This window comes from Musa acuminata, chromosome BXJ1-10 (assembly GCF_036884655.1).
Source record: "Musa acuminata AAA Group cultivar baxijiao chromosome BXJ1-10, Cavendish_Baxijiao_AAA, whole genome shotgun sequence".
In the NCBI taxonomy this organism is placed as follows: Eukaryota; Viridiplantae; Streptophyta; class Magnoliopsida; order Zingiberales; family Musaceae; genus Musa; species Musa acuminata.
Genome location: NC_088336.1, coordinates 21,402,756 through 21,417,062, shown reverse-complemented (window position 1 = coordinate 21,417,062; position 14,307 = coordinate 21,402,756). Strand labels below are relative to the sequence as shown.

Sequence of the window (14,307 nt, the reverse complement as noted above, 5' to 3'; positions counted from 1 at the left end):
AAAGTTAAATTTATGTTAAAATATATATTTATTTAGATTACTCCTCATGTATTGCTGAACAAAATGAATATGATTTGACTTCACTATTTAGAGAATGATTTAGCAAATACTATCTAAAGTAATTTCTCAAATTTTCAGTATTTTTTAAAAAATAAAAATTTATTTTCAGAAATATCATTTTAGATGAAGATGAGCCTATTTTCATACATAAATAAAATATTATACTATTCATGATATTCGAAAAGAATATATTTAATAGAGTTGAGTTCTACATCTATTTAAAGTTTTTTTTGAATATTTTAGAATATTATCTTTTATAATATTTAAAGTATATTTTTAAAAAATACTTATGGGGGATAATAAAAAATTAATAATCAAGCATAATATCTGGAGATACCACATATTCATATATTTATGAATCTATGTATTTCTAACATTTCTTCTTTTCATTGTAGTTAATAAAAATATATTTCTTGATCTTAGCATCAAGTTTGTTTCTTTTGAGTTTGATATAGCATAAAAAATCAAATAATTTTAAATATTTAATATTTTTATTTTTCACCCAACAATATCTTATATGTAGGTTTCAAATTGATTAGATTAAAAGGAGTTTGCTTAATAATATAAGTTGTGCATATCATACTTTCGCTCATAATGTTTTGGATAATTCTTTTATATAAAGTCATTGCTTACAAGTCTCCATGAGACGTATAATCTTTCATTTTGTCATATCATTTTGTTATAGTACATTTGTACATTTGCACATGCACTGCATCATTATCGATGCATTATTATACAGTTGAGTTCTACATCTATTTAAATTTTTTTGGAAGATTTTAGAATATTATATTTTATATTATTTTAAGTATATTAAAAAAAAACTACTTATGAAGGATAATAAAAAAATTTAATCAAGCATAATATCTCGAGATACCACATATTTATATATTTATGGATCTATGTATTTATAACATTTCTTATTTTCATTGTAGCTAATAAAAATATATTTCTTATCTTACCATCAAGTTTGTTTCTCTTTTAGTTGGATATAGCATGATGAACCAAATAATTTGAAATATTTAACATTTGATTTTTCACCGAATAATATCTCATACAAATGTTTCAAATTGATTAGACTAAAAAGAGTTTAATTAATAATATAAATTGCACATGTCATATTTTCTGCTCGTAATGTTTCAAATATAAAGTCAACACTTATAAGTTTTCGTAAAATATAAAATATTTTCTTTTGTTATGTCATTTTGTTATAGTACATTTGCACATGTTAGGAGTAAACTTCCCATCATTATTGATGCATAATATTTTTATTTTTTTCTTTTAAGAATACTTTCAATTGTTAACTTAAGCTTTTATTTAAAAAAAAATTAATTTTTCATTCATAATGTAGGCTCGAGTGAACTTTGTAAAATTATTAATAAAGAGAAGCATATAATGATAATCTGAATAAGATAGAGTTTGAGTAAGACCCATTAGATCGTTTAAACTCTAACAAAAATTTATACCTTAGAAGAGATTTATCAAAATGTTGTTGGTGTACTTTATCATATTGACAATATTCATAAACTTTATTACTACTAAAAATATTAAGATCGGAAAGACCATTGACTATATTTTTCTGTATCATAATATTTAATTTAAAAAATTATATAACAAAGTCTAATATGTCAAATTGATGCACCCTCATTCATTCCATCAACATAAGAGTTAAATGCTGACAAAATATATAAATTTTTAAACCTTTTACTAATATGCACTATATCTATATTTAATTCTTTTATGTTGTGAATTTTTTTTAACTTTATTAGGATAAAAAATATATATAATTTCTACCATCAATTGTATTTGCATAAAAAAAAACTTTCTTTATGCTTGGAACATGGTACACACTTTTTAATATAATATAATCGTTATCTTTATTTGATATTCACTTGGTGTCTACCGTGATAATTGTATCATTAATGAGAATGATGAATGAATTTGGTACAATCCACTTAATAATTTTAACTATAAAATATTTATCCCAATCTTTATTAGTAGCATTGGAACAACCTTCTTTATTTACATGATAATTTTTTTCTTAGATAACCTAACTTGTCATACTAAGAACACTTGATCTTTTTTTATTTATATAAAAAATAACTCCTGTTTACTGCTAGCAGTATCATTTTTTTTTGTCATTATCTTTTTCTCGCCATTTGACAAGTAAAATTTTTGAAAAGCAAACTCTACTAAGGATAATTGTTTTATTTTAGATTGTTGAGCAAGCAACGTTTTATTTTAGACCATAGAGAAGATGGTTTGCAGGTTCGATGAAGTGACATTGACTCGAACAAAGTTGACTTGGGAGACCTGTGATGTGTAAGGGAGTCCATAGATCTCATCACCATCCATCTTTAGATTTATTATTCCACAGTCTGATGGCTTATGGGTTTTTATGACTACCATCGTTCTATTTGCATAGGGTGTGTTAGTCTTTTCGAACTAATAAATATATGTCCTAAAAACTTATATATATGGCCGGCACGGTGCTCGCATATCAATGGATTCCTAATAATATGATAAGCATATTCAAGTCAAACAAGATCGAATACTATGCAGATGTAACATATTTAACGCATGCATAAGTAACTCGTGCCGAGGAAATAAATAATGGTTAAGATGTAGCAAAAGGAGTGGTTCTGACATTGCAGAAAAGATGAACAGGAAGAATACTTTTGCGACATGGAATGCCATTACGATGAAGCATCAAAAAAGAAGATTGGCACAGATGAGTGAGTCGAAGTCACCATCGAATCTTTTACAAGTGTTTTATTATGGTTGTTGTTGATTTTGCTGATACTTTGGTGGGCATTATTATTATGTAGGTGGAGGCTTCATTACCAGCTGTTGCAGAGATTGATCTCTTCGATCCTACTCCTGAACTGTTGTTCTTCAAGCCATGACGATGATGATGAAGAGATCGAGTGTTTTAGCTGTTCTCTGCTGCATGTGGACTGTGATGATCCCCGGTGCGTTCTCCCTCTCCTTCAACTTCTCCAGCTTCGACCAGGGCGTGTCATCGAAGCTCGAGTTCCAAGGGGACGCGTCGTTGCAGAACAAGGAGGTCAACCTCACGAGCTACCCCATGCTGTACAGCGTCGGCAGAGCCGTGTACCGGGAGCCGCTGCGCCTCTGGGATGCCGCCACCGGGGAGCTGGCTGATTTCACCACGCAGTTCTCCTTCGTCATCGACTCCTTCGAACCCGCGTCCACGCATGGCGACGGCCTCGCTTTCTTCCTCTCCTCGTATCCGACCTCCATTCCTGCCTACTCCAGAGGAGCCTTCCTCGGCCTCTTCGGCAACAGCTCTCTCGATGGTTCCACCGCCAGCACGGTGGCGGTCGAGTTCGACACCTTTCCGAATGCGTGGGATCCGCCCGCCGACCACGTCGGGATCGATGTCGACTCGATCAACTCGAGCGCCGTGGTGGAGTGGAGCAGCAGCCTCAGGAACGGCCGGCGGGCGAATGTTTGGGTGAGCTACAACGCCAGCACTTACAACCTCAGCGTCTTCTTGACCTATGAAACGAACCCGGCTTTTCGCGCCGGCGATTCCAGCCTTCACTTCGTCGTTGATCTGCGAGATGTGCTGCCGGAGATGGTCGCGATCGGCTTCTCGGCGTCGACGGGCAACGCGACGGAGACGCACAGCCTGCTGTCATGGTCTTTCGACTCGACCCTGCAACCGAGGAGGAAGAAGAACAAGGTCTGCCTCGAGATCGGTTTGGCCATTGGAGTAGGCGTCTTGATGCTCGTGTCGGGGTTGGTATGGTTCGTGTTCTCCAAGAAGGCCTCCAGTAGGGATCTGAAAGAAATAGACGACATTGAATGCGACGAGGCCATCGACGATGAGTTTGAGAGGGAGAGGGGGCCGCAGAGGTTTCCCTACGAGGAGTTGGCCTCTGCGACGAGGAATTTCTCCAAGGAGGGGAAGCTCGGGGAGGGAGGATTCGGATCGGTCTATAAAGGCTACCTGAAAGATCTGAAACTTGACGTCGCCATTAAAAGGGTCTCTCGGTGCTCGAAACAGGGGAGAAAGGAGTACGTCTCCGAGGTCAAGATCATAAGCCGGCTGCGGCATCGGAACCTGGTGCAGCTGGTGGGTTGGTGCCATGACCGCCGGGAATTCCTGCTCGTCTACGAGTTCATGCCCAATGGAAGCCTCGACTCCTATCTCTACTCCACGAAGAAGAATCTCCAGTGGCCGGAGAGGCACAAGATCGCGCTGGGCTTGGCCGCTGCCCTGCTCTATCTTCACGAGGAGTGGGAGCAGTGCGTCGTGCACCGAGACGTGAAGCCCAGCAACGTCATGCTGGATTCCACGTTCAACGCCAAGCTCGGGGACTTCGGATTAGCTCGGCTCGTCGACCATGACAGCCACTAGCAGACGACGGTTTTGGCCGGCACCATGGGATACTTGGCCCCCGAGTGCATCACCACCGGCAAGGCCAGCAAAGAGTCCGACGTCTACAGCTTCGGCATCGTCGCGCTGGAGATCGCGTGCGGAAGAAGGCCGGTGGAACCGAAGGAGCAGAAGAGCAAGGTGAGGCTGGTCGAATGGGTGTGGGAGCTCTACGGACGGCGATCAATTCTCGAAGCAGCCGACGAGAAGCTACATGGCGACTTCGACGGGAAGCGGATGGAGTGCCTGATGGTGGTGGGGTTGTGGTGTGCTCATCCCGACTGTAGCCTGCGGCCCTCGATCAGACAAGCCATCAATGCGCTCAACCTGGAGACGCCACTGCCGATGCTACCCCCAACGATGCCGGTGCCTATGTACTGTGCGCCGCCTGTTGACGTCTCCAGCTTCACCCAGGCTTCATCCATCACGTACTCCTCCTCGTACCTCACGAATTCTTCCAGCTCCACCCAAATGATCGCGGACACAATGAAGTCGCAGAGGATCGACATGTAATGAGCATGAATGCATATGATGCTTACTTCATGCATTTGTTTTCTGGTTTCCTGTTCTCCCCATTCTCCTTGTTTCCCTACTAAGAAGAAGTAAACGCGTCCTGTGGATATATTGCTTGACATGAAACACTTTCTTCTTCTTCTTCAAAACTAGTTTTCTTATGGTTTTCATTGCTCGAATGCCTATAAAAAATTGAGTTCTAATGTCAAAGCAGTTCCTCACACTCCATATATATACACTGGTGATTGAATCCATATCTGAAACATATTAGGCAAAGATGAGTAGGAGACGGGGAAGAAAGTGTGCAGCACTAATCTATTAAGAAGAAAGTGGCTTTTTGGGTTGAGATGCTTCTTGTTTGGATGGATAAAGAAGGTCGAGAGGGAGCTCATAAATTAGAAGATGTTTAGCTTTTTAGACATGAAGAACATGATTATCCACTTTGTGCAACTTAATGAAGATATAATCGTGCTTAAAAGTGCTCTTCAGTAAACTATATAAGAGGATTTTTTTCAGGTGAAGAAAAGATTGCTCCTAACCTTTCAGCATCAGAAGGGCTATTGACATTAACCTTTGCGGTTCCTCCACTATGGATGGAGTCCCATCTACAAGCATGGAGGAAAAAAGGAGAGGAATCAACGAAAGATGGGGAGCAAACAAGAGAATGCAAATGATTCCCTCCTCAACTTGCTTCGGTTGGCATAAGGCACTGCTGATCTCATATCTTCTCACCTCATCTCATCTCTTCGTGACCTGCACTAACAAAAGCAAGCATGCATGCATGTGTTCATTCGTCAAACATCCCATTCCCACCTCAGATAGATAGGCTTGACAGCATGAGAATTGATATGATAAAAGCATTTAGATGACAAGAGCAGCTTGTAAGATCAAAACAACTACTAAGCAACAAGTTTGGTTGTCAAAAGATATGATCACATTTGGATTGGATCGAATAGGTAAACAGTTCTTTACAAGCAGTCAAAAGTGAATACGAAGAACATTCCTCCAAGAAAAGTTCCACGTAATACATTTACTTGTACACTTCTTTTATCTGGGAAGTAGTATTACCTTCTCATGCTTGTCATTCCTTCTACAATCCTGTCTAAATGATTGATATGTATTTGCTTTCCTTCGCTTTGTTCAAAAGGAAAGAATGGGGGGGTTAGTGACTGTCACATCTGCTTTCGAAAAGGAAAAGTTGTCCAATCGTTCACACAAGATCAGAGTTCTTCAACATAATCCCCTTTTCCAGGTGAATAATCATCATGTGACAATCACTGTGTCCCACAATGAAGCTTTACGTGAATTTTATGCTTGCTCTGGCAGCTCATGTTCATCTAGTCCTTGACCTAATCTTACTCTCTGCTATTTTAAGCTGATGTTTCTGGTTAATCGAGAGTGTGAAACGAATTTGATCCAAATATAGAGGTCCTCTTTGTACTGTTCTTCGAGGAAAAGGAATGAAGGCGAGAGGCAGCTCATTGCTGCTCTCTCCTTCATCCTTTAGTAAGAACTGGTTTCAAAGTATCCTCGCTTGGATTCTCCGCTAAGTCTTATACCAAAGTGTATACCCAAATAGGAGCTAAAGTGAAATCAAATTATTTACATAGTTAAATAATAATAATAAAAAACCTATATAATTTATTTCAAGTAATCGAGACGCTATGACGTGAATAACTAATTCAATATTATAAATGTATTGCAAGTGGGTATCCAAAAATACGGATGATTGAGATATCCAACATAGTGGAAATGCGTACCAAAATTGTAGTTTCCATTTTTATTACATAAACAAAAAGTAATAATACATGGCTACCAAAAGCGGTTCGGACTTGTGGGCTGGATAACGGGTCGGGTCTGCGGGCTGTCTGGCGGGAACCGAACGCCACGCGGCGTCGCGGATGGCGTTCCCGCCAACCCCTGTTTCCCGCCAATTCTAGGGTTTACCTTTCTTTAACACCCACTCGTTTGATCACTTCCTTCTCCGTTTTCTCAGCCGCCTCTACACGCCGAGATGGATTCCGACGCTCGACCCAGGCCTCCCATCTCCGCTGGGAAGAGGCCCGAACGTCTCTTGGAGTCACCAGCCAAGGGCACCTCGATGGCCGACCAGATCTGGACTCCGGAGAAGCCGGCGCGGCTCCCGCGGCGATCCGGGAACCGGAGCATCGCGTTCTCAGTGAAGGAGGTGCGGAAGGTCGCGCTCGGGCTTCAGACGGCTGCAGATCGGCCCGATCACTCTCGATCCGGCAATGACGACGATCTCCAGTCGGTCGAGCAGCAGCTCGGAGCCAGCTCGGTGACCGGTTCCAGTCCTAAGTCGTCCAAGGCTAGAGGTGTCATCAAGCTTCCTGAAAAGTATGTTCTTTAGGTTCTCTTGTAGGTTTATATAAATATTCATCTGTTTCTTTTCCTTATGTCATCTAATTCTAACAGTCGAGAATTTCTTGGGCTTTTATCATGGCTACTCCATTGAAATATATGATTAGTTATGCATACGATGTGCACTAAATTGATTTTTTATGGTTTCTTTCTAACTAGAATAAGCCCCTCTTGATCAGATATGAGATACTGTGTGAATTCTTCAACTGCATGGAGAGTTCAATTCGCTTGCTTCGGCTGAAAGGATCTATGTGCACCTTCGCGAACATCCTCTCCAGCATTCAGCATTTGACAGAAAGGTGCCAATTTTACCCTAAGAGGTTGCATTAACTTGCCTTTCTTCCTCGTATTTGTTTATATGACGAATTGAAAATTGTATTATTTTCTGCGTTTAGGAGGTTCACTTATGCGCATCTAGCGCAGTTGAAGTACATAATGCCTGAAGCTATAATCATTAAGAAGGTGATTTTGCATGATGAGGCCACTTGTTGTATGAAGCCAGAGCTTCAGGTCACTCTTCAAGTTGATGCAGTAGCCAAGAACATCAATGGAAAAACTGAGAGTGGGTATTCGATCTTGAGGAAAGTCTTCAGGGAAAGGATTGTTGGCTTCAATAAAGAACATCCAGAGGTACTCGAAATCTCCTCTGGTTACCACTTTTAATCAGTTTAAACATAAATGCTTTCCTTGATATATAGGCATCTCTTATGATTATGCTTATTTACTAACCAGGTTGCTTTGGAAGTTCTTACTCTTTTAGTTGTCGCATGTTCTTTCCTTTTTCCATTAAATGCCTTGTCTTTTGGTTGTTTTTTTTTCGTTAAATCTAGGTTGTAAGCAGTTTTGATGCATTATTATCAATAGACTGACTGGATTAGATCCATATTAATTGCTGGTTTTGTATTTCAGGGAGATAACGTTCCTGAGGAGCAATTGCCTCATCCTTTCAATCTAACGAAGCCAAGTGTTCTTCCAATTGTCTCTAACGCCAATGCTAAACTGACTTGCACCAAGCCTTCATCAAGTACTACTAGCCATCAACAATTTTCAGTGCCATCTCACTTGTCCCAATCTTTCCAGAGGCGGTTTTCTCGGAAATTCCCCACCCATGGTTCAGAGCAAAACCCTCTTATGTCCTTTGGCAAAGCTTGTCCTAAAGATGATCTTTCTGTGCCTCTTGCTTCATCTCCTAGCAAATGCAATTTGAAACCACCGATATTTAGGAATTCGATGCTTGGTTCTCCCATTTCATCGACCATATCAAGCAAATGTGGCACTAGTGAAGAGGAGACCCAAAAGTTCATAAGAACTGACAACTTTCCTCATAATGAACAAAATGTCAAAGAGGGAACTCCTGCAAAACTAGTTTCCACTCCCTTAAGGTTAATGTCTAATACACCAGATATGCCAACACCAAAAAGATGTAGGACAACCCCAACCTGTGATTCTCCACTATCGAATAAATCTGTGAAGCGATCAACGCGTACAAAATTGTTTATGACTCCAACAAAGAGTGCAAAAGCAGGGGATGAAGAGTATGAAGATAGGAGTCTGTCTGCCGATGATGATGTCCTCAATATTATACCAGAATCTCTCTTGCAGTCGGTACATCCTTGGACATCCTTGTGTTATGGTTCTTTTCTCTTTAAAGCTTCTAAAGTAGTTTCTTCAAATGTTTTTTGTACACCCATTTCACAACAATGTACAAAAAAGCCATGATAGATTGGTATTATTCTTGTCTGTACTTCTGAGAATCTCACACTTTATTTATTTCAATGGTTATTGTCTCGATTTTTCTTTCATTTGTTCGTTTAGGTCATTGTTGACCTCATGCATTTGTCTGCCTAAAAGTGTAGGCATTATGCTACAAGCTAATCACTGCATGCACTTGTTTGGGTTGGCATAATGTTGTTACAGGTTAATTACTGCTGTTCAATATGACTAACATGCTATGTGAAACATGTTTATTAATAAATTACTCATCTTGGTTTCATGTTTTAGACAGCTTAACATGCTGTATGTTGTTTTTATGACTATTATGGGAAATGCCTACAGTTTGATGAGATATTTCCTGCCATTTCTTAGAAAGATTGTCCTCTTCTATGTGAATTTTCTTCTAACTCTATACATATAAAATATCATTTGGAAAGTAAGTGAAGGTCTAATTGCTCTAGACCTTTTCAGATTAAGGAGAAGGAGAGGAAAACAGCACAGGAGGAGGAGGCTGGTGTTTCCAATGCAATTAGAAGGCAAAAGTTGATAGCCTCATTGCCTTGTATTTTTGACATGATTCTACTCATATTTCAGTCGTGGAAGAGGTCTGTCATGACAAAGAATGAGCTAATTTACAAGCTACTATCAAGTAATTGTAAAATAGTCGATAGAGGTATGCACTCTGCCATTAATTTGAAATTGTTGATGTTTCTGGGTCATATTGAATTTTCCAGAGCTAAAATCCCGGGGCTTGTTTCTGCAGGTGAAGTGGAAGAACAGCTGAAACTCTTGTTAGAATTGGTTCCAGATTGGATCTCTGAAAAGATTGCCTACAGCGGTGACATTCTCTGTTGGTAAGCTTTAACAGAAATGAACCTAAATCTGTTCTTGCTAGTTCTGAATTGTGCTTCCTATTATCATAATGCTTAGCATGACTATGGGGACTGCATCGATTGATAGGTCACCCTAGCCTTGTAAACTGTCTCCATAGGGCAGGAGACAATAGTTGGAGAATTACTAGGTTTAAGATTTACTTAACATGATTTATGGATTCTGTATGTGCTAAATGGTATCCAATACCTCATTTTTAGATTGAAATTTGCCTGCCTTGGTCTTCTTTTTTCTATTTGCAAGTCAATAGTACAGTTGATGCATAACATGCCTTCTAATGAAGTCATGAAACTCACATGGAAGCCAACAAGTTTAACGTGAAGTATACATTTGATCCTGCAACTCATCACCTAGGAGAAGATTTTATTGTGAAGTTGACATTTGAACAACTTCATTACTAATGCATGTGACAATGTGATGCACAATTAAGCCATATAGTTCTTTAAAACCTATGTTGATTCGATATAAGCATTTATGTTTTTTGCAGTGTCACTGGGTCATCAAATCCAGAAGAGATTCGACGAAGGTTAGCGGAAGCAGAGTAGGAGAATGCAAGTAGGAAGTTTCAGGTGCATATATAGAAGCTTAAACAACTTCATTATCTAAAGATCTCCCGGGACCGATTACAGTGAAGATGTCAGTACTACTTGGTGTTAAGTTGCTTCTTGTTAAGCACAGCCAAAATGAAGTGTGTTTTTGAGATATATAAAGAGATCTTCTAGTGCTTTAAAGCACATCATTTGCTAAAAGAGAAGATTGATATTGACTTCTCTTTTAGTTCTTGTAATATTGTGTTTTATGCAAATTCATGAAGCAATGATGTCCCTTCCCGTGTATTTCTTGCTCAAGCAGGCTGTACTTGTGAGTTCTTTGAACTTTGACACTGATACTGGAAAGGTATAGATTGGTTGCTCAAACTCTTGTAGTTGTAGTATCCGGCCAAACATGCAAGGCTTTGGGCTTGCAAATCCTGTGATGTCACTTGCAGCAATGTTTCACACGACATTCTATGAAGCCTTAGGCTTTAGGCTTGCAAACTATAAACTTCAGGACAAGTTTCAATGAAGCTTTAACATTTATCAATTTGACTCCATTTATCAATCTGACAGAGCTCAACCAGAATGACATGTATATAATTTTTTAGATTTTGTAGGGATATATATTTCAATGAAATAAACACAGGGATATTTGTTTGTCTTCCTCCAAATAAATTACTGAAGTTTTGAATCATGTTGACATATGGAAGATGCAGTAGAGATGTACTAATCTGTGTCCAACATTTGACTTCCTATTAATAAGCCTCATTTTGCACTCTGCTTGAATTTTGGCAGGAAGATAAGAAAATTGTTTTTGCATTTTTCCTGTACAATTCATTCAGTTCTTAATAATTGCTAATAGAAGACTATCCATATTTTAGTTCCTGGGTTATATGGAAGAGGTATCCCAAGAAACTTGGTGTTGAAAGATGCCTCAATATAATGGATGACATACCTCTCAGAGTCATCTCTAAATAAGTCATAGGGCACAACTAGCTATTGTGAATCTTATAACATGAAATGCACATACTATTTTGTTGCTTATAAGTTGTACGTAATTAATACAAAAAAAAAGAGGAGTGGATTTTGGTACAATGACAAGGCTACTTCCTTGTAACATGGTGAACAATGTTCATTTTACTAAAATAAATGTACATTGATCTTTCTCATACTTCACAGTCCTGAAGACAGCCCAGACTAACACAAAGTCTCTTGCAATGGCCTCCACACTCCCTCCCAAAGAGATGGAAAAGACTCATCAGACCATGTGAAGCTTCCTCCTCATCATGGTTGAGTACACAGCATCAGGTCTTTCTCTCTTCATTACTCCCACATTTCAAGCATTTCTCTTTCACTCTATTATTGGGACAATCATGTAACTTGTCCAGGCTCCCAGTGATTTGCCTGTACATGTGTTCTTTGTGAAGTAACTGCATAGTTTCCGTATGAACTCAGAAAGATTCAACATGGAAGTGAGCAAACTGAGAGGAGAATGAGGTGTTCCAGTTCACCTTGGATGTGTATAAATGTCTCCATCCAATTCCCCATTCCTGTCTCAGGCTCAAACAGAGTGATTATAGATTGATATCTTTTTGGTTTCAATTAACTGTATGGTTTAGTTTGAGCAGCTTGAGATTAAGAAATTTTTTATGCATCAGCATGTATTCAACTGTATGATTTAGTTTGAGCAGAGTGAAATTAGCATAGTTTTCATATCATGTCCTTGTGGTGAATGAGAGTATATTTGTTCATATCAGTACAGAAAACTTTTCTATGAATCAGCATGTTTACTCATGAATTACATTTAACTGCAAATTATGATTGCTTAATCCTTTCATTTTGGTTTTTGAAGGTGACAGAAGAATGGAAGCCAGAACTCTATCAATCTTTGCCACTCTATTGATCATATTAGCTGATGCAAGTGCCATACTCGAGGTTGATAGCTTGATGGATCAAGGTGAGTAAAATATCTCAACACCATGCACCAATTATTCCTCTCTTTTCTTTTCAGTTTTGCTGCTGTTCTTGTCTGGTCCTTAGTGGAATATAAAGAAACTTATGCTGGGATTTCTCGAATCAATTGTCTTACTACATAATAACAACAACAATAAGTCATAATATCTTAAGTTGGCTACATTTATAGGTTTCTGGGACTATATTTAGCTTAAACGATTCTTTTATTTTATTTTTATCGAATCTACATTTTGCTGCTACTTCAAAAGTAGAAGAATGTTAGATTATTAAATGCGAGGAACAAGCTGAGTTTTTTAACCAGATTTGTAGCAATTTTGTTCTAGTCCAATATCATCAAATTAACTTAAACAGATTACATTTCAGGAAACATGGCCTATAACATGAATGGCAAATCAAACCCTTGCAGCTCATGCTTGGAGGCTTCAAGACATGCTCAGAAATCTCTGGATGACCTAATCTTGTTCAGTGACATCAGATCACTCTCATCTGAAGCTTGCCATATTTTGCCTTCTCAACTTAAGAATCAGGTATTTATTGTTATCTCTCTTGTATTTCGATAATCTCATGCTGAATTCTGTACATTTTTCTTGTGTCAGTGTTTGGACAAGTCACAAGCATATATAGATCAGGCTCAGTTCTTTCTCCAACACCTCTTCCATGAAGGTAGTCTTTGCAACAACACAGGATTATGCCTTGATGAATCCTTTTCCCCAGATGACAATATTCTTACTTCACTGATCAATGAATCTACCGAGGTATGTAAGCAAAAAAAGACTCTTAATCTTTGCTAAATAACAATAAGGATTACATATAATAGCCATTGGCATCAATTTTTCTATCATCAAAGTTTGATTGAGTTTATCCTTTAACTGAACTATGAAAAGCTAAGTTCTATGTGCATGAGATGACAGACTGGGGAGACCACCTGCTATGAATGCAGTAGAGCCATCAGGAACATCATCGAAGGCACACAATCGAGTAAAGTGAGGGTAATGAAATCGAGAACAGATGAAACTTATGAGATAAAAAAATGAAAAGCTTTATCTTTCTTGCATCTCTCGGTTAATTATGTATGGATCATTCTTTTTTGCACTTCTCTTCAGAAAAAGATGAGGCAATTGCTGGTTGAACAGTGCGAAGAACATCATAGGCAGAGTGAAAAGCAGGTGAACAGCTTGTGATAGTACACGCAATTGGTCTTTGTTAGAGTTGATGATCCTAAACTAAACTATATTGATGTTTTTCTTCCTTCACAGTGTAAGGTAACAGTGGCCAAATATGGTTCAAGGATGATGTCAAAGCTTGCGGAGATGGAAGCCAATGATTTGTGCCACATGATGAGTCTCTGTTGAGGGGATCTCTTTGCAGAGAAGCTTGAACTAGCTTAAGAACAAGCACAAGCACTTCCTTGGATACTTTCAGAATAACTGCAGGAATCAGATACTCCTTGCAGGATTTGAATAAAATGCATTCTACTATTTTGAATGATGTGATCATGCACACTGTTTTTGGGGCATTTGAGGATTGTCTTATATTGAATAAATTTCCTCTTTGGAAATAATGAATTAATTAACTTACCATTCACAAGTGTGTGTGATTTTTTACAATGAAAATAAACTCTTTCCAAGCTTTTCATTATATTTTAGAAAATACTATCACTAATTCAAAACATACTTAAAATACCTCTCCTCATCTATTGTGTTTTGTATGTCATTCACTTAACGTCGTCATCCTTTGTTCATATCATGAGGCTTTGTCGTTGGTGGAGAGGGAAGGAGGGGGGAAGACAATTTTTTTTTTTCTTGAATGGTATCTCATTTTCAAAATTTCTAAACC

General features: G+C 38.4%; 4 protein-coding genes across 4 annotated transcripts; all 4 read left to right on the top strand.

Moving 5' to 3' along the window:
* The first annotated feature begins 2,675 nt into the window (after positions 1-2,675).
* LOC135595457 (L-type lectin-domain containing receptor kinase IX.1-like) lies at positions 2,676-5,094 on the top strand. Its single transcript, XM_065086380.1, has 2 exons — positions 2,676-2,792; positions 2,886-5,094. The coding sequence occupies exon 2, from the start codon at positions 2,960-2,962 to the stop codon at positions 4,442-4,444; it is 1,485 nt and encodes a 494-aa protein (XP_064942452.1). The 5' UTR covers positions 2,676-2,792; positions 2,886-2,959; the 3' UTR covers positions 4,445-5,094.
* Positions 4,469-5,094, top strand: LOC135595458 (L-type lectin-domain containing receptor kinase IX.1-like). The gene has a single exon (XM_065086381.1). It carries the CDS (start codon positions 4,469-4,471, stop codon positions 4,973-4,975), a length of 507 nt encoding a protein of 168 aa, XP_064942453.1. The 3' UTR covers positions 4,976-5,094.
* A 1,880-nt stretch (positions 5,095-6,974) lies between these two features.
* On the top strand, positions 6,975-10,818 carry LOC135594976 (CDT1-like protein a, chloroplastic). The gene is made up of 7 exons (XM_065085475.1): positions 6,975-7,333; positions 7,537-7,656; positions 7,753-7,987; positions 8,267-8,962; positions 9,542-9,743; positions 9,834-9,924; positions 10,449-10,818. The coding sequence occupies exons 1-7, from the start codon at positions 6,990-6,992 to the stop codon at positions 10,504-10,506; spliced, it is 1,746 nt and encodes a 581-aa protein (XP_064941547.1). The 5' UTR covers positions 6,975-6,989; the 3' UTR covers positions 10,507-10,818.
* Positions 10,819-11,973: 1,155 nt separating this feature from the next.
* LOC135594975 (uncharacterized) lies at positions 11,974-13,949 on the top strand. Its single transcript, XM_065085474.1, has 7 exons — positions 11,974-12,105; positions 12,350-12,454; positions 12,835-12,998; positions 13,068-13,226; positions 13,383-13,460; positions 13,575-13,637; positions 13,728-13,949. Exons 2-7 carry the CDS (start codon positions 12,361-12,363, stop codon positions 13,821-13,823), a joined length of 654 nt encoding a protein of 217 aa, XP_064941546.1. The 5' UTR covers positions 11,974-12,105; positions 12,350-12,360; the 3' UTR covers positions 13,824-13,949.
* Positions 13,950-14,307: the final 358 nt, after the last annotated feature.

Bases quoted from the DNA above. Each gene is read 5' to 3' on its own strand.
- LOC135595457 (XM_065086380.1), top strand. From the start codon at position 2,960: ATGACGATGATGATGAAGAGATCGAGTGTTTTAGCTGTTCTCTGCTGC.
- LOC135595458 (XM_065086381.1), top strand. From the start codon at position 4,469: ATGGGATACTTGGCCCCCGAGTGCATCACCACCGGCAAGGCCAGCAAA.
- LOC135594976 (XM_065085475.1), top strand. From the start codon at position 6,990: ATGGATTCCGACGCTCGACCCAGGCCTCCCATCTCCGCTGGGAAGAGG. The intron at 7,657-7,752 runs GTGCCAATTTTA...TTCTGCGTTTAG, and splicing joins ATTCAGCATTTGACAGAAAG to GAGGTTCACTTATGCGCATC. The intron at 8,963-9,541 runs GTACATCCTTGG...AGACCTTTTCAG, and splicing joins CAGAATCTCTCTTGCAGTCG to ATTAAGGAGAAGGAGAGGAA.
- LOC135594975 (XM_065085474.1), top strand. From the start codon at position 12,361: ATGGAAGCCAGAACTCTATCAATCTTTGCCACTCTATTGATCATATTA. The intron at 12,455-12,834 runs GTGAGTAAAATA...ATTACATTTCAG, and splicing joins TGATAGCTTGATGGATCAAG to GAAACATGGCCTATAACATG. The intron at 13,227-13,382 runs GTATGTAAGCAA...ATGAGATGACAG, and splicing joins TGATCAATGAATCTACCGAG to ACTGGGGAGACCACCTGCTA.